This window comes from Hyla sarda, chromosome 1 (assembly GCF_029499605.1).
Source record: "Hyla sarda isolate aHylSar1 chromosome 1, aHylSar1.hap1, whole genome shotgun sequence".
Lineage (NCBI taxonomy): Eukaryota > Metazoa > Chordata > Amphibia > Anura > Hylidae > Hyla > Hyla sarda.
In genome coordinates this window covers 24,129,696-24,154,943 of record NC_079189.1, presented here as the reverse complement: position 1 = coordinate 24,154,943, position 25,248 = coordinate 24,129,696, and the positions used below count along the sequence as shown (strand labels likewise).

Sequence of the window (25,248 nt, the reverse complement as noted above, 5' to 3'; positions counted from 1 at the left end):
CAGCAGCCGAGGAGTCACACTTCAGCCCTCGCCGGGGGACAGTTCTCAGCGGCTGATGAATATTTTGCAGATACATATCTATTTTTATCACTTTTTGTCATCTTTTTGTTCTCTCTGGGGGTTCAGTACAAATTGTTGAGTAGCCAAATACATGATGTACCGTATAAGACGCACTTTTTCTTCCCCAAAACTGGGGGGGGGGGAAAGTCGGTGCGTCTTATACGGCGAATACACCCCTATCGCGGCGGTCCCTGCGGCCAACAACGGCCGGGACCCGCGGCTAATACAGGACATCACCGATCGCGGTGATGCCCTGTATTAACCCTTCAGATGCGGCGATCAAAGCTGACCGCCGCGTCTGAGGGGAAAGTGACACTAACCCGGCTGTTCAGTCGGGCTGTTCGGGACCGCCGCCATTTCACCGCGGTGGTCCCGAACAGCCCGACTGAATAGCCGGGTTAGTGCTTACAGGACACCGGGAGGGACCTTACCTGCGTCCTAGGTGTCTTCTCCGTTCAGGGATCCCCTGTATGGCCGGCGCTCTCCTTCCTCGTCATCACGTCGTTGCGTACTTGCGCCGGCGTGCGTAACGATACGATGGCGGCGACGGAGAGCGAGGATACCTGGCCGGCAGCAGAGACGTTCCGGAGCGATATCCAGGGCAGCGGTGACGGGTCCGGAGCGGCGGGGACACGTGAGTATTACCTCCTATGCAGTGGTCTTCAATCTGCGGACCTCCAGATGTTGCAAAACTACAACTCCCAGCATGCCCGGACAGCCAACGGCTGTCTGGGCATGCTGGGATTTGTAGTTTTGCAACATGAGGAACGCAGGTTGAAGACCACTATGGGGTTCAAAATCTTTATTTTTTTAGATTTTGCACCTATAAATTGGGTGCGTCTTATACACCGGTGCTTCCTATAGGGAGAAAAATACGGTATGTGACCCAGTTATTGGTCACATTCTCTTTGGGCTGCGTTCTTCTCCCGTCAAAAATAAAAATGGACTTAAAAAAAAATGTTATCCGCTTGTATCAGTTGGGATCCGTTATTGTTCAGTTAATAAATAACTGTTAATATGCCTCTGTGTGAACAGTTCAGTAAGCATGGCAGGGTCTGAAACATCCAAACAGACCCTGCCATGCTTACTGAACTGTTCACACAGAGGCATATTCACAGTGTAGGGTCCGTCCCAAGGAGGCCACCTTATCGCGGTGGGACGGTCCAAGCTATTTGACCGCCGGCGGAGACAAATTTGAGAGCTAAGTGCCTCACTATTTCATAGTTTCACATTTGCATCTATTACACCATAGCTGTATAGCTCTCCATGTTTTATCTGCATGTTCATGTTTCACCTATATCTTTGTGCTGGCAGTGTGCTGCTGTATTCTTCTGTTGCTATACATTTAAATATGTATTTACATAAATTATCTACTACTGCCAATTAGTTATAATCTTAAGTCCATCCCTTTGGTGCGCAGGTGTCAGGTACTAGCACAAGATCAGCTATTAAAATGGTGTAAATACTCTTTTACTTTTACTCTAAGTGCTTGCGCAGCGCTGTGGGCGCATCGCAAACTCACATGCAGTGTTTAACAGACGGCAGTTTTGGAGACGAATACCTCGCGCAGGAACTTTCGCGCATTGTTTACATCTGACATCACCACTGAGTATCCGGCAGTAGCACCTATCAGGGAGGTACACGTGGCTTGCAGGCACAGGTAAACTGGGTGTAGGAAGATAATTGGATTGCGCTCGTGTCCTGTATGTCTTTTCTAACAGTGATTGGTGTTTCTTGAATTAATACTAAGTGGTCTTGGATCGGATTTGTTTGGATCCATGATATCATCAGGGGAAGTTTTAACACCTCTGGTCAGTGTCTTTAGACCTCATTGCCCACATGCCTCTTGACGAAGCCACTTAGGTGGTGAAACGTTGAGGGGGGCATTGTTCTGTTTTTAACGTGCTGTGTGCAATACGCTATTGTAGTGACGGGACATGTACTGCAGAGATGTCTCCTACATCTAACCTATAATACATGGAGCTAATATAGCCCAAATCATACATCTATATGGTGGTTAAAGGGGTTATCCAGGAAAAAACTTTATTTTATATATCAACTGGCTCCAGAAAGTTAAACAGATTTGTAAATGACTTCTATTAAAAAATCTTAATCCTTTCAGTACTTATGAGCTGCTGAAGTTGAGTTGTTCTTTTCTGTCTAAGTGCTCTCTGATGACACCTGTCTCGGGAACTGTCCAGTTTAGAAGCAAATCCCCATAGCAAACCGCTTCTACTCTGTGCAGTTCCAGAGACAAGCAGAGATGTCAGCAGAGAGCCCTGTTGCCAGACAGAAAAGAACAACTCAACTTCTGCAGCTGATAGTTATGGGAAGGATTAAGATTTTTTTTTTTAATAGAAGTAATTTAAAAATCTGTTTCATTTTCTGGAGACAGTTGATATATAAAAATGTTTTTTTTTCTTCCTGGAATACCCCTTTAATTGCACACAGTGTTTTTAATGGTGTGCATTTCTTCCATTTTTCTTTTTCACTTTATGGACCCTATTATTAAAGTCTTGTAAATATTAAATGTGAATGGTTGGGAACTAATGGGTCTTTTGCTGTTTTACACCTTTTAGCTGTAGTACTGTACAGATCACTTTCCGGCAGCCTTATCCTTATCGTCACTTTTATGATTTCCTGGACTATATAGATTTCCTCTGTATTTGGTAAAAATGTCTTCAATTCAACATCCGTGGTGTCCGATTGGTGCTGGATTATCAGATATTTTGGATTCTCAGATATTCTGGATTATCAAACTGTTTTAACCCCTAGATAATCAGCAGCTGGGACCTCGCCACTAATGGCTTACAAAAGCAGTGTCTACCGTTAACCCTTTAGGTGCCGTGATCAATACTGATCGTGGCATCTAAAGCAGTTGCAGGGCCTTGGGGACACTCCTGGGACCATCCGCAATAAAGATGCGACCAGAGGTCTGTTAACCTCCTCCATGCTGCTTTTCGGAACTTCCATATAGTCTGTACATGTATATCGCTGATATTACTGCTCAGTGCTATGCCATTGCATTACTAGCATTCAAGTAATTGCTATAAATAGTTCCCTATGGGGAGTAATAAAAAATAATAAATAAATTAGAAATACACTGCTTCCCAATAAAAATCACCCATTTTCTTATTTTACAAAATAATTAAATTAGTAAAAAAAAATTATGTTATTAAACGTATTTGGTATCGTCTGGTGCAGAAATGTCCTAACTATTAAAATATATCCTACCCAGTGAACAGCATAAACATGAAAAAAAAACAAGTCCAAAATTGATGATTTTGGTCACATCACACCCCAGATAAAAATAGAATAAAAAGTGATAAAAAAAACACATATACAGTTAAAAGCGGTACCTATAAAAAAAACACAGATCATTGCGCAAAAAATCAACCCCTAAACAGCTCTGTATACGGAAAAATAAGAAAGTTATATTGGTCAGAATAGAGTAATTTTAAGCATCATTTTTTTTTTTTTTATCTTCATTTCTTTCTATAAATCACTGTTACATTATCATGTAATTCAAAACTTAAAACATATTTTTATTTTATTTTAAAGGTTGATTTTTTTTTTTTTTTTTTTTAAGGAGTATTACAATAATAGAAAAGAAACGTAAGATGGGTATCGTTGTAATTGTAATGACCCAAAGAATAAAGAGAACCTGTCAGTTTTACCAAGCTCTGTGTAAAAACGAAAAGTTCCAAAGTTTTTTCTTTTCAAATTTTTCACCACAAATAATAATTTTGTTGCTCTGTACATTTTATGCTAAAATTAAAGGTGTAATTACAAAGTACGATTGGTCGCGCAAAAAACAAGCCCTTCCTTTTGGGTCTAAGAGTTATGGGGGAGATTTATCAAATCCTGTGTAGAGCAGATGTGGTGCACTTGCCCATAGGAACCAATCAGATCGCTTCTTTCGTTTTTAAAAAGGCCTCTGCAAAATGAAAGAAACTATCTGATTGGTTGCTATGCGCAACTGCACCCCCTTTTTCTCTGCACAGGTTTTGATAAAGCTCCCCCCCATGGCTCTTAAATGTGAGGAGGTAAAAAGTGAAAACTCAAATAAAAATTGTCTGGGTCCTTAAAGGGGTTCTCCGCCCCTAGACATCTTATCCCCTATCCAAAGGATAGGGGATAAGATGTTAGATCGCCGCGGTCCCGCTGCTGGGGACCCCGGGATCGCCGCTGCGGCACCCCGCTATCATTACTGCACAGAGCGAGATCGCTCTGCACGTAATGACGGGCAATACAAGGGCCGGAGCAGCGTTACGCCATGGCTCCGCCCCTCGTGACGTCACGGCCCACCCCCGTCAATACAAGTCTATGGGAGGGGGTGTGGCGGTCGTCACGCCCCCTGCCATAGACTTGCATTAAGGGCTCTGTGCAGTAACTCGCTCTGTGCAGTAATGATGGCGGGCTGCCGCAGCGGCGATCCCCGGGGTCCCCAGCAGCGGGACTGCGGCGATCTAACATCTTATCCCCTATCCTTTGGATAGGGGATAAGATGCCTGGGGCGGAGTACCCCTTTAAAGGGGTACTCCGCTGCTCAGCGTTTGGAACATACTGTTCCGAATGCTGGAGCCGGTGATGGGTGAGATTTTCAAACCCGTGAGATACTCGGACCGCTCCTCCCCTTCGCTCTCCGAAGTTTTCCGAAGCTAGAGCGGGGAGGAGCGAGGGCAGAGCCCGAGGTCACACGGCTGCACTACATAATTAAGCTACGCCCCCTTATCTCCCCCTCCCGGAGGATGCAGGACACAGCAGGGGTAGACAGACACAGCTCCCACCCCTCCCCCACCCCTCCCCCCAGGGAAAATACAGAGCAGGGGGAGGGGAGAGAGGACGTACGTGCCTCGGGCTCTGCTCTCGCTCCTCCCCGCTCTAGCTTCGGAAAACTTCGGAGAGCGGAGGGGAGGAGCGGTCCAGGTATCTCACGGGTTTGAAAATCTCACCCATCACCGGCGCCGGGAGCCCGTGACGTCATAGCCCCGCCCCTTCATGACGTCACACCCCGCCCCCTCAATGCAAGTCTATGGGAGGGGGTGTGACAGCCATCACGCCCCCTCCCATAGACTCGCATTGAGGGGGCGGGAGGTGACGTCATGAGGGGCGGGGCTATGGCGTCACAAGTTCCCTGCTCCAGCGTTTGGAACAGTTTGTTCCAAATGCTGAGCAGCGGAGTACCCCTTTAAGGGAATAAAAAATAAAAGTAAAAAAATAAATATAGATCATGGAATGGAAATGTGAATAAATCTATAAGTGACAAATCAGAATGTGGATCATCAGTGGTACCTATCCCTTAATATCCTATTAAGGATAGGTACCTCTGTTAAGGCATGCTGGGAGTTGTAGTTTTGCAACAGCTGGAGGTACAACAGTTGGAAACCATTGATCTAGTGCAGTGGTCTCCAACTTGCGGACCTCCAGATGTTGCAAAACTACAACTCCCAGCATGCCCGGACAGCCGGTGGCTGTCCGGGCATGCTGGGAGTTGTAGTTTTGCAACATCTGGAGGTCCGCAGGTTGAAGACCACTGATCTAGTGGCTCAGTTGTATGACTGTATATATTGGTACAGCAGAACGTTTGCAGGAGGTTTTATCGCTGTTGCTAGGGGGTCCTGGGGGTACGTCTTATCTCATCTTTTCTGTTTTTACCATATTTCAGCAGCGATAGAGGAAGACCACGAGGATGATGAGGAGGGGTCTACAGCTACTCAGGCTACAGGGAAGATTGGTGCCAAGAAACAGAAGAAATTGGAGGAAAAACAGGCAAGAAAAGCTCAGCGGGAGGTAAGAAGAGAGGCCTTAAAAATTAAAGGTGTATAACTGGTGCCAGAAAGTTAAAGGGGTATTCCAGGCAAAAACTTTTTTATATATATATATATATATATATATATATATATATATAATCAACTGGCTCCAGAAAGTTAAACAGATTTGTAAATTACTTCTATTAAAAAATCTTAATCCTTCCAATAGTTATTAGCTTCTGAAGTTGAGTTGTTGTTTTCTGTCTAACTGCTCTCTGATGATTCACGTCCTGGGAGCTATGCAGTTCCTATGGGGAAATTTTCCCAGCATGCACAGCTCCTGGGACGTGACATCATCATTGAGCAGTTAGACAGAAAACTTCAGAAGCTAATAACTATTGGAAGGATTAAGATTTTTTTTATAGAAGTAATTTACAAATCTGTTTAACTTTCTGGAGCCAGTTGATATATATATAAAAAAAAGTTTTGGCCTGGAATACCCCTTAAAACGGATTTGTAAATTACTTTTTGTTTAAAAATCTTAATCCTTCTAGTACTTAGCTGCTGTATACGACAAAGAAAGTTGTGTATTTCTTTTCAGTCTGACCACAGTGCTCTCTGCTGCCACCTTTGTCCGTGTCAGGAACTGTCCAGATCAGGAGCAAATCCCAATAGTGAACCTTTCCTGCTCAGGACAGTTCCTGACACAGACATAGGTGGCAGCAGAGAGCACTGTGGTCATACACAACTTCCTCTGGAGCATACAGCAGCTGAAATCCAAAGGTTCCCCAGTTGGGAAACATGGATGTATATTGTTGAAAAGCTGAGGATTCAGTTCTCTTGAGTCAAAATGTGTTTTGGTTTTCTTGTAGCTTTGTTTTAGCTAAGAAAAAAAAAATTGAGATTTACATTTGAAGATCAACTTTATCAACTGGCTCCGGAAAGTTAAACAGATTTGTAAATTACTTCTATTAAAAAATCTTAATCCTTCCAATAGTTATTAGCTTCTGAAGTTGAGTTGTTGTTTTCTGTCTAACTGCTCTCTCATGACTCACGTCCCGGGAGCTGTCCAGTTCCTATGGGGATATTCTCCCATCATGCACAGCTCCTGTGACGTGACCTCATCATTGAGCAGTTAGACAGAAAACTTCAGAAGCTAATAACTATTGGAAGGATTAAGATTTTTTAATAGAAGTCATTTACAAATCTGTTTAACTTTCCGGAGCCAGTTGATATATAAAAAAAAAAGTTTTTGCCTGGAATACCCCTTTAATTTGTCCATGTGACTGAAGTATGATAACGTTATTAAAACGGGTTTTCCAGGTACATTTTTTTTTGTCTTTAACCCCTTCCCTCTTTTGACGATTTTTCATTTTTGCACTTTTGTTTTTTCCTCCTCACCTTCTTAAAAATCAACACTTTTTTAAATTTCCCATCTACAGACCCATATGAGGACTTGTTCTTTGCACCAACACTTTTACTTTGTAAAACCATTAATAATTTCACCACAATATCTACGGCGAAAGCAGAAAAAGCCATTTTGTAATTTTTAGCGGCTTCCGTTTCTACACAGTGCAGTTTTTCGTAAAATTGACACCTTATATGTATTCTGTAGGTCCATATGGTCGCAAAGATACCCAATTGATATTGGTTTGATTTTATTTTACTACTAAAAAAAATTGTAACTACATGCACCAAAATTTATATGTTTAAAAATGTATGAAGGCTCAATTTTTGCGCCATGATCTGAAGTTTTTATCGGTACCATTTTTGGTTTGCTTTGACTTTTTGATCACTTTAAAAAAATTTTTAATGGTATAAAAAGTGACCAAAAATGCGCTATCTTGTACGTGCGGTTTAATTAATGATATATCTTTATAGTTCATACATTTATGCACGTGGCAATACCACATATATATTATATATATTTATATATATATATATATATATATATATATATATATATATATTTACACATTTATTTATTATTTTTTTTTTATGGGAAAAGGGGGGTATTCAAACTTTTATTAGGGAAGGGGTTAAATCACATTTATTAACTTTTTTTTTTAAATACTTTTTTTTTTTGCAATGTTATAGCCCCCATAGGGGACTATAACATACAATACCTTGATTGCCAGCACTGATCAATGCTATGCCATAGCATTGCATTGATCAGTGTTATCGTTGCTCCACTGCTCCTGCCTGGATCTCAGGCACGGAGCAAGGAATCAGGGATCGGACGGCAGGAAAGAAGGTGAGAGACCGTCCTCCATCCTCTCAGCTGATTGGGATGCAGCGGTTTTGCCGCGGCAGTCCCGATCAGCCCGCTGAGCTAGCCGGGAGTTAAATTAACCTCTTTTTAGACACCGCAATCAACTTTGATCGCGGCATCTAAAGGGTTAATTTCGGACAGCCCGATCTACGATGTCCGGCATTAGCTGTGGGTCCTGGTTGCTTATGGCAACCGGGACCCACCGGATATGATGCACGCTCACCTGCTAAGAGCGCATCATACCTCGGGAGCCCGTAATGGACGTACATTCACGTCCATTTGCGCCAAGGGGTTAAATAAATCTGTTCCGGTAAAATATAAACCAAACTCAACAGCCCTAATCCCCTGTTGCTCTGATGGTGTCCAGTCCCCAGTCCTCTCCCTTCTCCCTGCTTTCTAGATCACCTCTGTTCATGCAGAACGTGCCCTCTCAGCCAACCTGTGCTGCAGGGGTGACCCCCCCTCAGCCAGAAAGTGACTGTGCGGTCAGCTCCTGCATGAACGGGGAGGTCACAGGAAGTAATGGAGAGCCGGGGGTGCTGTCAGAACGGCATGGGATAGTGTGCAGGTGAGTATGGTTTGTTTTATTTATTTCAAAATAAAAAATGGCATCCTTTAACAACATATGTACATTTCAGCTATTCATTAATTTTTTTACATATTTTTTTCTTTTATTAGGCAGAAGAAGCTGAAAGAGAAGAACGCAAAAAACAGGACATGAAACGAGAAGAGGAGAGACGTAAAGACGAAGAGCGGATCCGATTGGAAGAAGAAAGAGAGGTCTGTGAATTATTTGGTTACAGCTGTAAACATTGTAATTATCATTGATAGTCTTGACGTTCTGTGGGAAGGGGCATGACGGCTGTCATGCCCCCTTCCATAGACTTGCATTGAGGGGGCGGGACGTGATGTCATGAGGGGGCGGGGCTATGACATCATGAGCTCCCAAGTATGTTCCAAACGCTGAGCAGCAGAGTACCCCTTTAACCCCTTAAGGACCAAGGGCGTACAGGTACGCCTTTGCTCCCTGGTACTTAAGGACCAAGGGCGTACCTGTACGCCCGTGGGAATTTCGGTCCCCGCCGCGCGCCGGGCGGGGATCGCGCCGGGGTGACTGCTGATATCTATCAGCAGGCACCCCGCGCAAATGCCCAGGTCGGCGACCCCCCCATGTCGGCGATCGGCGCAAATCGCAAGTGAATTCACACTTGCGATTTGCGCCGATTCCGGGTCATACGGGTCTATGGTGACCCGGTGACCCGGAATAGAAAGGGGAGAGTTGCCACCCCTCCTATCTCTGCTATTGGTGGTCTAGACGCGACCACCAATAGCAGATCGGGGGCGGAGGGGTTTACTTTCGGTTTCCCGTCCTGCCCACCCACAATAGGCGGGGCAGAACGGGGAAACCGACAGGGACCGGCGCCGAAGATCCACTTACCCATCGGCGACGGCAGCGGCGACGATCAGCGGCGGCAGCGGGCGACGATCAGCGGAAGAAGAGGACCGCAACGCAGCTCCCTGGATCCAACGGAAGCCGGTGAGTTACTTAGCAACATCTGGAGGGCTACAGTCTGAGACCACTATAGTGGTCTCTAAACTGTAACCCTCCAGATGTGGCAAAACTACAACTCCCAGCATGCCCAGAGAGCTGTTTAGGCTTGCTGGGAGTTGCAGTTTTGCAACAGCTGGAGGTCTACAGTTTGAGACCACTGCAAAGTGATCTCTATACTGTGCACCTCCAGATCTTGCAAAACTACAACTCCCAGCATGCCCAGACAGCAGTTTGCTGTCTGGGCATGCTGGGAGTTGTAGTTTTGCAACATCTGGAGGTCCACAGTTTGGAGACCACTATGCAGTGGTCTCTAAACTATAGCTCTACAGATGTTGCAAAACTGCAACTCCCAGCAAGCCTAAACAGCAAACAGCTGTCTCTGCATGCTGGGAGTTGTAGTTGCGATCCCTCCAGATGTTGCATAACTACATCTCCCAGCATGCCTTTCGGCGATCAGTACATGCTGGGAGTTGAAGTTTTGCAACAGCTGGAGGCACACTGGTTGGAAAATACTGAGTTAGGTAACAGAACCTAACTGAAGGTTTTCCAACCAGTGTGCCTCCAGCTGTTGCAAAAGTACAACTCCCAGCATGCACGGTCTGTCAGTACATGCTAGGAGTTGTAGTTTTGAAACACCTGGAGGTTTGCCCCCCCCATGTGAACGTACAGGGTACATTCACACGGGCAGGTTTACAGTAAGTTTTCTGCTTCAAGTTTGGGCTGAGGCAAATTTTTCACCGCAGCGCAAACTCCTAGCGGTAAATTCACTGTAAACCCGCCAGTTTGAATGTATCCTAAAAACACTACACTACACTTACACATAATAAAGAGTAAAACACAACATATACACCCCCTTACACTGTCCCCCTAATAAAAAATAAAAAACGTATTGTACGGCAGTGTTTCCAAAACAGAGCCTCCAGCTGTTGCAAAACAACAACTCCCAGCATTTCCGGACAGCCACTGACTGTCCAGGCATGCTGGGAGTTTAGCAACAGCTGGAGGCACCCTGTTTGGGAATCACTGGCGTAGAATACCCCTATGTCCACCCCTGTGCAATCCCTAATTTAGTCCTCAAATGCGCATGGTGCTCTCTCACTTCGGAGCCCTGTCGTATTTCAAGGAAACAGTTTAGTGCCACTTATGGGGTATCTCCGTACTCAGGAGAAATTGCGTTACTAATTTTGGGGGCTTTTTTTCCTTTTACCCCTTATGAAAAAGAAAAGTTGGGGTCTACACCAGCCTGTTAGTGTAAAAAAAATTTTTTTTTTACACTAACATGCTGGTGTTGTCCTTTACTTTTTATTTTCACGGGAGGTAAAAGGAAAAAAAGACCCCCAAAATTTGTAACGCAATTTCTCCTGAGTACGGAGATACCCCATATGTGGGCGTAAAATGCTCTGCGGACGCACAACAAGGCTCAGGAGTGAGAGCGCACCATGTACATTTGAGGCCTAAATTGGTGATTTGCACAGGGGTGGCTGATTTTACAGCGGTTCTGACATAAACACAAAACAATAAATACAGACATGTGACCCCATTTTGGAAACGACACCCCTCACGGAACGTAACAAGGGGTATAGTGAGCCTGAACACCCCACAGGTGTTTGACAAATTTTCATTAAAGTTGGATGGGAAAGTGAAAAAAAATTTTTTTTCACTAAAATGCTGGTGTCACCCTAAATTTTTCATTTTCACAAGGGAAAATAAAAAAAAGCCCCCCCAAAATTTGTAACCCAATTTCTTCTGAGTAAGAGCATACCCCATATGTGGATGTAAAGTGCTCTGCAGGTGCACTACAATGCTCAGAAGAGAAGGAGCGCCATTGGGATTTTGAAGAGAAAATTTTTCCGGAATTGAAGGCCACTTGTGTTTACAAAGCCCCCAAGGTACCAGAACAATGGACCCCCCCCCATATGTGACCCCATTTTGGAAACTACACCCCTCATGTAATGTAATAAGGGGTACAGTGAGCATTTACGCCCCACAGGTGTCTGACAGATTTTTGGAACAGTGATCCGTGAAAATGAAAAATTTAATTTTCCATTTGCACAGCCCACTGTCCCAAAGATCTGTCAAACGCCAGTGGGGTGTAAATGCTCACTGCACCACTTATTAAATTCTGTGAGGGGTGTAGTTTCCAAAATGGGGTCACATGTGGGGGGGGGGTCCACTGTTCTGGCACCACGGGGGGCTTTGTAAATGCACATGGCCCCTGACTACCATTCCAAACGAATTCTCTTTCCAAAAGCTCAATGGTGCGCCTCCTCTTCTGAGCATTGTAGTTCGCACGTAGTGCACTTCAGGTCCACTTATGGGGTACCTCCATACTCAGAAGAGATGGGGTTACAAATTTTGGGGGGTATTTTCTGCTATTAACCCTTGCAAAAATGTGAAATTTGGGGGGAAACACACATTTTAGTGAAAAAAATATATATATTTTTTTACATATGCAAAAGTCGTGAAACCCGTGTGGGGTATTAAGGCTCACTTTATTCCTTGTTACGTTCCTCAAGGGGTCTAGTTTCCAAAATGGTATGCCATGTGTTTTTTTTTTTGCTGTTCTGGCACCATAGGGGCTTCCCAAATGCGACATGCCCCCCGAGCAAAATTTGCTCTCAAAAAGTCAAATATCACTCCTTCTCTTCGGAGCATTGTAGTTCGCCCGTAATGCACTTCATGCCAACTTATGGGGTACCTCCATACTCAGAAGAGATGGGGTTACAAATTTTGGGGGGTATTTTCTGCTATTAACCCTTGCAAAAATGTGAAATTTGGGGGGAAACACACATTTTAGTGGAAAAAAAATATATATTTTTTTACATATGCAAAAGTCGTGAAACACCTGTGGGGTATTAAGGCTCACTTTATTCCTTGTTACGTTCCCCAAGGGGTCTAGTTTCCAAAATGGTATGCCATGTGGGTTATTTTTGCTGTTCTGGCACCATAGGAGCTTCCTAAATGCAACATGCCCCCCAAAAACCATTTCTGAAAAACGTACTCTCCAAAATCCCCTTGTCGCTCCTTCGCTTCTGAGCCCTCTACTGCGCCCGCCGAACACTTTACATAGACATATGAGGTATGTGCTTACTCGAGAGAAATTGGGCTACAAATATAAGTATACATTTTCTCCTTTTACCCCTTGTAAAAATTCAAAAATTGGGTTTACAAGAACATGCGAGTGTAAAAAATAGATTGTGAATTTTCTCCTTCACTTTGCTGCTATTCCTGTGAAACACCTAAAGGGTTAAAACGCTGACTGAATGTCATTTTGAATACTTTGGGGGGTGTAGTTTTTATAATGGGGTCATTTGTGGGGTATTTCTAATGGGAAGACCCTTCAAATCCACTTCAAACCTGAACTGGTCTCTGAAAAAAAGCGAGGTTCAAAATTTTGTGAAAAATTGGAAAATTGCTGCTGAACTTTGAAGCCCTCTGGTGTCTTCCAAAAGTAAAAACACGTCAATTTTATGATGCAAACATAAAGTAGATATATTGTATATGTGAATAAAAAAAAAAAAATATTTTGAATATCCATTTTCCTTACAAGCAGAGAGCTTCAAAGTTAGAAAAATGCAAAATTTTCAAATTTTTCATAAAATTTTGTGATTTTTCACCAAGAAAGGATGCAAGTTACCACAAAATTTTGCCACTATGTTAAAGTAGAATATGTCACGAAAAAACAATCTCGGAATCAGAATGATAACTAAAAGCATTCCAGAGTTATTAATGTTTAAAGTGACAGTGGTCAGATGTGCAAAAAACGCTCTGGTCCTAAGGTGTAAAATGGCCTGGTCCTTAAGGGGTTAAGAGCACGTGACGTCATGCCTCGCCCCCTACATTCATGTCTATGGGAGGTTTCCGAAACTGGAGATTCAGCACCCGCATAGAATGCGGGTGCTGCAGGGAGATCGCGGGGGTCTCAGCAGCGGGCCCCCCTGCGATCAGACATCTTATCCCCTATCCTTTGGATAGGGGATAAAATATTTTTGCCGGGATACCCCCCTTTAAAGGGAAACTGTCAGCAGATATACAGATATGGGCTAATAGGGCAGGGGACACTGAAGGAGTTAATTTACCCCTTGGATCACTGATTCACTTCCCTGCTTTTGGCGCTTTTGTAACAGCGTCGTCTCATGTCCATGTGTCACTGCGAAGGGCCAGATGAATTTTAATGGGGGGAGAGGGCTGTTAGAACAGAAGCCGGGTGGATCGGTGGATCTAGGGGGTAAAGTAACTCCCCCAGTGCCCCAAACTCCCTAAATAGCATATTATTAATATATATAATCTCATTACACAAAAACAGCGCAGCGGTGAGGGGTAATAAAAGTATTTTTTTTAACAGTACCCCCTGTCCTAGGAGTCCATATTTGCATACCTGCTGACAGTTTCCCTTTTAAAAGGATCTCAAAGAGCCACAGCTAGAGATGAGCGAACTTACAGTAAATTCGATTCATCACGAACTTCTCGGCTCGGCAGTTGATGACTTTTCCTGCATAAATTAGTTCAGCTTTCAGGTGCTCCTTGGGCTGGAAAAGGTGGGTACAGTCCTAGGAGACTCTTTCCTATGAATGTATCCACCTTTTCCAGCCCACCGGAGCACCTGAAGGCTGAACTAATTTATGCAGGAAAAGTCATCAACTGCCGAGCCGAGAAGTTCGTGACGAATCGAATTTACTGTAAGTTCGCTCATCTCTAGCCACAGCCTCTGGACCTGGAGAGACTCGTCCAGGTACAGACATTTTTTTTTTTTTTTTTAGTGAAGACACCAAAGAAGATTGGGCCGGGATAGGACAGATAAAAATAAGTGGACGGGGAAATTATCTTTGGGGTCAAGTATGTTCTGCGAGGGGAACATATTAAGGGGGTTATCCGGGAACAAGAGAAAACAGAGCTTATTTCTTCTAAACACAGCACCACCCTGGTCTTCAGGTTGTGTGTGGTATTACAACTTGGCTCCATTCACTTCAATGCAGCTGAGCTGCAATACCACACACAAACTCATCTTTAAAGAGGTACTCCGGCGCTAAGACATCTTATCCCCTATCCAAAGGATAGGGGATAAGATGCCTTACCGCGGGGGTCCCGCCACTGGGGAACCCCGTGATCTTCCACGCCGCACCCCGTTAGAATCAGCCCCCGGAGCGTGCTCGCTCCGGGTCTGATTACTAGCGATCACAGGAACGGAGCATAGTGACGTCACGGCTCCGCCCCCTGTGTGACGTCATGGCTCTGCCCCCTCAATGCAAGCCTATGGAGGGGGCGTGGCAGCCGCCACGCCCCCTCCATAGGCTTGCATTGAGGGGGCGGAGTGTGACATCACACGGGGCGGAGCCATGACGTCACTATGCTCTGTCCCTGTGATCGCTAGTAATCAGACCCGGAGCGAGCACGGTGCAACCCGTTGCGACGTGGAAGATCACGGGGGTCCCCAGCGGCGGGACCCCCGCGGTAAGGCATCTTATCCCCTATCTTTGGATGGAGGATAAGATGTCTTAGCGCCGGAGTACCCCTTTAATAACCATGATTGTGTAAAACATGTCGATGTCATGCAAGATTGTTAGGTTTTGTTTTTGTTTTTTATTAACTTTTTTTTTTTTTTTTTCCTCATTGAAGTTTTCTAATCCCCTATGTTTATTTTCTCATGTATTTTTTATTTTACGCACCCAGGATAGCTGGGGGGGAGATGATACTTTATTTCTAATGCTTTATACTAGAGGATTTCCAGTTCTATATTCTCATTATTACCATTATTCATTATAATATATCCGGACATTGATGTATTTTGTCTCATTTATTCATCTGACGTCTCCACGATTCAAGACGTATAAAAAAGAAACTTTAAAAGTTTTGCAACCACAGTTGACATTGGCTTATTATAATTTTTTTTTTATTGCCTGCATTTTTCTTATCTTTTCTTCATATTTGTGGTACATTTATACTCTTCACGCTGAATATTTTGTGGTATTTTCTTCATTTTTTTTGGGTTCCAGCAACACCCTTATAACAGAGCAAAAAGACAGGAAAAGAGCTCGGTCTGTCCTCCTACACAGTCAGGGCTGATTCTGACCTTTCATGTAGAGATTTTGTTGTAAGATTAAGTATTTATACTTGGTGTTTTTTTCTTTTTAAAACATTTTTTTTTTTTACCATACAAGATAAATTTAGGCTTACATTGCAGTATATCTTTTAGTGTAGTAAAATGCATCCCAGCATTTTGTGATATTGTTATAGAGCAGGGATCGGCACATTTGTTTTAAGTCTAGGAGTCGGCAAAAAGTCCCCTTATTTCTTCCTTTGTCAAGTCATTAGTGTTTCCTTCTCTCTCGCTGTGTCACAGGCATTAGTGTCCCCTCCTTTCCCCCTGTGTCACACTCATTGGTGTCCCCTCATCTCTCCCTGTATCACAGTCATTAGTGTTTCCTTCTCTCTCCCTGTGTCACAGTCATTAGTGTCCCCTCCTTTCCCCCTGTGTCACACTCATTGGTGTCCCCTCATCTCTCCCTGTATCACAGTCATTAGCGTCCCCTCATCTCTCCCTATTTCTGTCATTAGTGTCTCCTCTTCTCCCCTGTGTCACACTCATTATTGTCCCTTTGTCTCCCCCTGTGTCACATTAAGTAATGTCCCCTTATCTCCCAGTGTGATGCAGTCATTAGTGTCCCCATAGCTCTCGCTTTGTTAGTCATTAGTGTCCCCTCATTTACCAGTGTGTCAGTCCTTGCTGTCCCCTCATCTCTGTGTCACAGCTATTAGTGTTCCCTTTTCTCCTCCTGTGTCAGTCATTAGTGTTCCCTTCTCTCCTCCTGTGTCAGTCATTAGTGTTCCCTTCTCTCCTCCTGTGTCAGTCATTAGTGTTCCCTTTTCTCCTCCTGTGTCAGTCATTAGTGTTCCCTTTTCTCCTCCTGTGTCACAGCCATTAGTGTTCCCTTCTCTCCTCCTGTGTCACAGCCATTAGTGTTCCCTTCTCTCCTCCTGTGTCAGTCATTAGTGTTCCCTTCTCTCCTCCTGTGTCAGTCATTAGTGTTCCCTTTTCTCCTCCTGTGTCAGTCATTAGTGTTCCCTTCTCTCCTCCTGTGTCAGTCATTAGTGTTCCCTTTTCTCCCCCTGTGCCATACTAATTAGTGTCTCCTGATCTCTCCCTGTGTCAGTCGTTAGTGCCCCCCATTTTTCCCTGTGTCACAGTCATTAGCATCCCCTCATCTCTCCATGTCAGTAATAAGTGTCCCATTTTCTTTCCCTGTGTCACAGTCAACAATGTCCCCTTATCTCCCAGTGTGTTGCAGTCATTCATGTCCTTCATCTCTCCAAATGTCAGTCCTTAGTGTCCCCCTCATCTCTCCCGGTGTCAGTCATAAGTGTTCCCTCCTTTCCCAGTGTGTCACAGTCATTACTGTCCCCTCATATCCCTCTGGGTCACAGTGATCATCTCCCCATGTCAGTCATTAGTGTCTCCTCATCTCTCCCTCCTCCATCACAGAGAATGTTCTCTCCCCCATCACAGAATGTTCTCTCCCCCATCACAGAATGTTCTCTCCCCCATCACAGAATGTTCTCTCCCCCATCACAGAGAATGTTCTCTCCCCCATCACAGATAATGTTCTCTCCCCCATCACAGATAATGTTCTCTCCCCCATCACAGAAATTGTTCTCTCCCCCATCACAGAAATTGTTCTCTCCCCCATCACAGAGAATGTTCTCTCCCCCATCACAGAGAATGTTCTCTCCCCCATCACAGAGAATGTTCTCTCCCCCATCACAGAGAATGTTCTCTTCCCCCATCACAGAGAATGTTCTCTTCCCCCATCACAGAGAATGTTCTCTCCCCCATCACAGAGAATGTTCTCTCCCCCATCACAGAGAATGTTCTCTCCCCCATCACAGAGAATGTTCTCTCCCCCATCACAGAGAATGTTCTCCCCCATCACAGAGAATGTTCTCCCCCATCACAGAGAATGTTCTCCTCCATCACAGAGAATGTTCTCCTCCATCACAGATAATGTTCTCCTCCATCACAGATAATGTTCTCTCCCCCATCACAGATAATGTTCTCTCCCCCATTACAGATAATGTTCTCTCCCCCATTACAGATAATGTTCTCTCCCCCATCACAGATAATGTTCTCTCCCCCATCACAGATAATGTTCTCTCCCCCATCACAGATAATGTTCTCTCCCCCATTACAGATAATGTTCTCCTCCCCCATGACAGATAATGTTCTCTCCCCATCACAGAGAATGTTCTCTCCCCCATCACAGATAATGTTCCCTCCCCATCACAGATAATGTTCTCTCCCCCATCACAGATAATGTTCTCTCCCCCATCACAGAGAATGTTCTCTCCCCCATCACAGAGAATGTTCTCTCCCCCATCACAGAGAATGTTCTCTCCCCCATGACAGATAATGTTCTCCTCCCCCATGACAGATAATGTTCTCCTCCCCCATCACAGATAATGTTCTCTCCCCATCACAGAGAATGTTCTCTCCCCCATCACAGATAATGTTCTCTCCCCCATGACAGATAATGTTCTCCTCCCCCATGACAGATAATGTTCTCCTCCCCCATGACAGATAATGTTCTCCTCCCCCATCACAGATAATGTTCTCTCCTCCATCACAGAGAATGTTCTCTCCCCCATCACAGATAATGTTCTCTCCCCCATTACAGATAATGTTCTCCTCCCCCATGACAGATAATGTTCTCCTCCCCCATCACAGATAATGTTCTCTCCCCATCACAGAGAATGTTCTCTCCCCCATCACAGATAATGTTCCCTCCCCATCACAGATAATGTTCTCCCCCATCACAAATAATGTTCTCCCCCATCACAAATAATGTTCTCCTCCATCACAGAGAATGTTCTCCTCCATGGCAGATAATGTTCTCTCCCTTCATCACAGATAATGTTCCCCCCCACGGCACAGATGATGTTCTCCCCCATCACAGACATTCTTTGACTATTTTTTTCACTCTGATTTAGTTCATAGTTTTATTTTTTTTCCTCCTCTCAGTAAAATGGCGACACCAACATCCAGCATTGAAATGAATTTCAATTTGTAAAACTAATCCACTCTGCATATTTAAAAACCAGGGAAAAAAAGCTTTTTTGTGCCATGGCTTCAACATTTTTTGGAAATTTTACACCTCTAGCCTGACCACTGCTTCTAGAGTTAAGCGGTGGTCTGTAACCTAGGCAACAAGGGGAGAATATAATGAAGGCTCATTGTCAGACGATACATTTTATCTCTTTTCTAAAAATGAAAATTTTCGAGTGTTTTTTATTCGATTCTAGCTTTTGTTTATGAATCTTTTCTAATTCATTGTAGATGTTCTTTAGGGTAATAAACAGGTGGTGTATCCTTTATATGGACAGGTTTGGGCTGAACCATCTGTACTGGTGTCTTTTTTTTTTATTTATATTTTTTTCGCTGCGGCCCGGCACCCTGGTGGGGAATTCCCTTTGGCCCGGTGGAGTTTTTCTGGTGAGGAAATGGTTTACCAACTGACACTTTATCACCGAGAGAACGCTTCCTTTTCACTGCAAAACAGTGCGCCTCGAAAAAGATCACAAGCATGTTCAGATCGGTGTGGTCCTTTATTTCCTGTGCACACACAGCACCAGGGCTGTACTTTTTTAATTATTTCTCATCACTGATTTTAGTTTTTTTATTGCTATTTACATAATTTGACGCCTTTTTATATGGCCCAAAAAATGGTATTTGGGGGCCATTTAGTGTGTGGGGGTAAAAGAGGAACCAATCCTGGTAGAACTGATAGCTTGACATGTCTAGTTCACAGCCTGAGGGGGCAAGGCATGGCACCTTAATTCTCTATGATCCCCCGTCATTCTGCACTCCTTACCCCAAAATGACAAAGTGATAACAGAATGTTAGAAATCTTTGCTAATTTTATTGACATCAGTATTCAGAACTTTTTTTATTTAGTTGAAGCTCCCTTTGGCAGTGATTCCGGCCTCCAGTCTTCTTGGGGAAGAGGCCACAAGGTTTACACACCTAGATTTGGGGATTTTCTGCCATTCTTCTCTGCAGATCCTCTCGGGCTCTGTCAGGTTGGATGGGGACCGTCGGTGGAAGCCATTTTCAGGTCTCTCCAGAGATGTTCCATTGGTTTCAAGTCAGGGCTCTGGCTGGGCCACTTATGGACATGCTCACAGCCAAGACAACACAAGTGGATATGCAGAGAAAGATGCTATAAAATCCCCAAATCCAGCTGTGTAAACTTTGGGGCCTCATCCCCAAGAAGACTGGAGGCTGGAATCAACGAAGTCCTGAGTAAATTACAATGTGGGAGACTTTTTGCAGAGAAAAAGTTGACCAGTTCCTCATAGCAACCAATCAGCTTGCTACTGTAAAATGAAAGAAGCGATCGGATTGGTTGCTATGGGCAACTGGTCAACGTTTCCTCTCCACGTGTTTGGATAAATCTCCCTCAATATCTCTGTATATTGTTATGTATTTCCCTTCACTCAATGTAGAATCTGGAACATTCAATGGGGAAGATACTATGCTGAGGAAAAGTTGCCCAGTTGCCCATAGCAACCAATCAGATCGTTTCTATTATTTAAAAAAAACAAAAAACTGAAAGAAACATGGCTGCTATGGGCAACTGGTCATCTTTTCTTCTGCACAGCTTTTGAGATTACAGCATCTGATGTATCTTTGGTGCCTATTGGGACTCATCGGACCATCCGCACTCCAATGAGTTAAAATGTCAATCTGAGCTCCTCTCACGTTCTCCGACCGGCTGCTGTGCATTTCTTTTGTGATCTGCCCTCTAGCAGACCAGAGAAGTAGATCACAGATAACATTGATCAGTGTGAATTCAGTTAGAGAAAACAGACATGGTCGCACATCCACAACATGCACAATGATCTAAGGCTTCTCGGCAACATTTATTAAACTAATAGGTCATTACTGTACTTTACGATCGTGAAATGCAAGCCTGTTAGCCACATCATGGGCACCTGTAAATAGTGTGTCCCTAATGCTCAAGCATAAAATGGCGTAGCACTGAGCGGCAACCACAACCGCTGCAACACCAGTGCCCACAGGGGGAACGACCCACTAGCAGAGAAGCCCCAATGCCACTCAAACCAGTCGGAGGGCCGCACATCCCCACAGACTTGGCACCGCGGCAGCAATGGACGCCGCACAGAACCACACCAATGTGAACAGTTTTTACTTTGTCAGCACTCTGCCCCTCCCCCTCAGCCCAGGCCTATATAAATTGGCAATAAGCTGCATTAGGGCCCTATTCTTTCTGGCAGCCTCCCAGTCTCTGACTGGGAGCACATGGTAAGTGAGCTTTTACATCTGTTCACACTGGTGCGGTGTTGTGTGGCGTCCATTGCTGCCGGGGCGCCGTGTCTGTGGGGAACGGGCTTGCACTTCGTTATCATCAAGTACAGTAACGATTTGTTAGTTTGATAAATGTTGCTGAGAAGCATTAGATCAAGGTGCAGGTTGTGGATGTGCGACCATGTCTGTTTTTTTTTTTTTCTCTACTTGAATTAACATTTATCAGTCATATTAACCTCTTGATGTTCCTTTATGTACATGTACGCTCTTGTCCTTCTCCCGAACTATGAAGCTGGTTGGTCCTGACTGATGTCAGCAGCCGGGTCCGGCGGCTAATGCCGGACATCGGCGATTGGGCCGATGTCCGGCATTAAAGGGTACCTCTCATCAAAAAAACTTTTGATATATTATAGATTAATATATGCAGAATAACTTTACAATTGCATGTTATAAAAAAATATGCTTCTTTCTATTTAATTTTCCACTTTGAAGAAATGACCACTAGGGGTCTCCCTACCAGTCCTGGCAGCAAGCATTTCAGACTCATGCTGGAGTCCTAAACACTACGAGCTGCCAGTCTGCTTTGTTCACAAAGGAGAACACTCAGAGCTGCCAGCCTGCTTTGTTCACAGCCTGTTTGGCTGTGAACAAAGCAGGCTGGCAGCTCTAAGTGTTTAGGACTCCAGCATGAGTCAGAAATGTTTGCTGACAGGACTGATCGGGAAAAATACAATAGAAAGAAGCATATTTTTCATTAACATGCTATTGGAAAGTTATTCAACATTCATTAATCTAAAATATATCAAAAGTTTATTTGATGAGAGGTAACCTTTAACCCTGTAAAGTGTAAAAAGAACTAATCCCGGCTGCTCAGCAAAGCTAATCAGGACCACCACAGTGAAATTGTGATGTTCTGATCAGCTAAGAGGACAGCAGGAGGGCCCTTACATGCCTCCTCACTGTCCAATCGGGGGTCCTATACTCTAGTCAGTCATGGCAGGCTGGAGCAATGGAACACCGATCACACTGATCAATGCTGCTCTATGGAGCAGCATTGAACAGTATATGCAGTCAGAAGATTGCATGTAATAGTCCCCTATAGAGACTAATAAATAGTGCAAAAAGTTAATAAATGTGAATTAACCCCTTCCCTAATAAAAGTTTGAATCACTGCATATACCATAGAAAATTAATAAAAAGCGATCGAAAAGTCCCATTAAAACAAAAAATGGTACCGGTATAACTACAGATCATGACGCAAAAAATTAGCCCTCATACATCCCCGTGTACAGAAAAATAAAACAGTTATAGGGGTCAGAATAGGACAGTTTTTAAACATACTAATTTTCATACGAAAAGTTATATATATATATATATATATATATATATATATATATATATATATATATATATATATATTTTTAAGTAGTAAAATAAAATAAAACCTCAGGGATGTGGAATTTCTATCGCCCGACGCCCCGGACTAGCAGTTTTGGGCGCCAGGCAGGTGAATTTGTCCGGCCCTTAGCCCGGCTTCGGGCAAGCAGGGCCGGACCTGACAAGTCGCATGGACCTCTGCAGTTTGTATGGAGCGGGCTCCCGACTCCTGCCCGCTCCATACTCTGCAGCCTGTGTCCTCGGAAGCAGAGCAGGGGAGATGAGAAGCTGTGTATGTCTCTCTCTCCCCTGCTCTGCAGACGTGCGGGGGGAGATGAGGGGGCGTGGCTTATTTCTCCCCGTGCAGACCTGCGTCCTCTGCCTTCACTTCCCACACGTCTGCACGGGGAGATGCTTGCGGCGCTCTGCAGTATGTATGGAGCGGGCTCGGGATTCCTGCCCGCTCCATACTCTGCAGCCCCCGGCTGTTCTCAGTAGCCGGGGCCGCCGCTAATAGCCAGCATGCGGCGATCGCCGCGGCTGGCTATTAACCCTTTAGATCGCCGCTGTCAAAGCTGACAGCGGCGTCTAAAGGGAGATGTGAACGCTCCCTGGTGGGCTAGTGGGGTGGATCGCCCCCCTGCAGCGTGATCGCAGGGGGGCGATCCACTATGGAGGTAGCCGGAGGACTTACCTCTGCTTCCTCTAGTCCCAGCTCTGTCATTGATAGATCCTGGCTGGACCAGGCTCTATCAATGGATCACAGAGCACACAGATTAATAGAGTTCAATAGAACTCTATTAATCTGTCTGAGGAATCTAATGATTCCTCATAAGTCTAATAAAGTGTCAAAAAAATAATAATAATAAATAAAAGTTTTAATAAAAGTTTGAAAGACACATATTAAACCAGTGGTCTTCAAACTGTGCCCCTCCAGATGTTACAAAACTAAAATTCCCAGCATGCCAGGACAGCCGTTGGCTGTCCGGGCATGCTGGGAGTTGTAGTTTTGCAACATCTGGAGGGCCACAGTTTGAAGACCGCTGCATTAACCCCTTCCATGTTAAAAGTTCAAATCACCCCCTTTTCCTATATAAAAACATGCAAACATAATAAAAATAAACATATTTGGTATCGCTTTGTGCGTAATTGTGCAACCTATTAAAATATAACATTATGTATCCCGTACGGTAAATGTAAAAAAAAATACCAAACCACAGATTTGAAATTTTTATAATATCCCAGACAAAAAAAGTTAAAAAGCGATTAAAAAGTCAGATCAATACCAAAATGGTACCGATACAAAAAACAGATTATGGCGCAAAAAATGAGCCCTCATACAGCCTGGTATGCGGAAAAAAAATAAAGCTGCAGGGGTTAAAAAATGGCAATTACTTTTTTTTTGAAAAAGTCCAGAATTAGTAAAACATGACGTAAACGATACAAATCTGGTATTACTGTAATCAGGCGCCTAAAGTATAAAAACATGTTACCTCAACCACAAGGTAAATGGCGCAGAAAAGAAAAACCACCAAATCTGCTAAATTATCTTTTACTATTTCAATTTCACTTCCCTTAATATATATATATATATTTTTTTTTTGGTTCGGAGAATATGTTATTGAAAAATTAAAAGGTATCATTATAGTAGGTAGTTATGGCTATTATAGGGCGAGGAGGAAAAAACGAGAGCGGAAAAGCGAAAATTGGCCGGACAAGTGGATCGTCAGGAGGGACAAGTAGATTTTACTCCATTTTAGTCCCGTGGACAAGTAGTTTTTTATACAATTTCCAAACCCCTGAACCTATATAAATTGGATATTGTTGTAAGCATATAAACATATAGAATAAAGATCATGTCAATAAGCCCCTCCCACAATAAAAATAAATAAATGACCCTTTTTCCTCATTTTACAAATAAAAAAAACGTAAAACAATAAAATAAGCATATTCGGTATCGCCACGTGTGGCAATGTCCGAACTATTAAATATAAAATTAAGTCCAAAATTTAGTTTTGGTCACATCACATCCCAAAAAAACACAATAAAAAGTGACCAAACGTCACTTATAAGCAAGTGTGGTACCAATGAAAATCATACAGTCTAGTATACAGAAAATTGAGAAAGTTATAGGGGTCAGAAAATTACAATTTTAAACATACTTGTTTTGCTAAATAAGTTTGAGCTTTAGTACGGTCATAGAAAAGCATGTGCCATATTGGTATCATTTTAATCATATTGACCCACAGGATAAAGAAAACATTTTAGTTTTTACCTTAAAGGGGTACTCTGGCGCTAAGACATCTTATCCCCTATCCAAAGGATTGGGGATGAGATGTCTGACCGCGGAGGTCCCACTGCTGGGGACCCCCGTGATCTTGCACGCAGCACCCCGTTGCAATCAGTCCCCGGAGCATGTTCGCTCCGGGTCTGATGAATGGCGATCACGGGGCTGGAGCATTGTGACATCAAGGCTTCGCCCCTGTGTGACTTCACGCTCCGCCCCCCTCAATGCAAGCCTATGGGAGGGGGCGTGTTGCATGACATATATATATATATATATATATATATATATATATATATATATATATATATATATATATAAATAAATCATAAAATGTTGCAGTATCTTGTAATAACCTTTGTTATTGGACTAACAGCATTTTGTAGAGACAAGCTTTCGGGATTCCTCCCTTTATCAAGTCCAAAGCAAATCTCTTTGCTTTGGACTTGATAAATGGAGGAATCCCGAAAGCTTGTCTCTACAAAATGCTGTTAGTCCAATAACAAAGGTTATTACAAGATACTGCAACATTTTATGATTTGCATCACTGGACTAATACGGCTACTCAAATTTACTATATATATATATATATAATATTAGTGTGTGTGTATATATATATATACCGTATGT

General features: G+C 43.7%; 1 protein-coding gene across 1 annotated transcript in view; it reads left to right on the top strand.

Moving 5' to 3' along the window:
- DDRGK1 (DDRGK domain containing 1) overlaps window positions 1–25,248 on the top strand; it is a 66,488-nt gene that overhangs the window by 13,323 nt on the left and 27,917 nt on the right. The window contains exons 3-4 of the mRNA XM_056553142.1: window positions 5,729–5,853; window positions 8,764–8,865. Coding sequence (XP_056409117.1) covers window positions 5,729–5,853; window positions 8,764–8,865 — 227 coding nt within the window. The remainder of the gene's footprint in view (window positions 1–5,728; window positions 5,854–8,763; window positions 8,866–25,248) is intronic.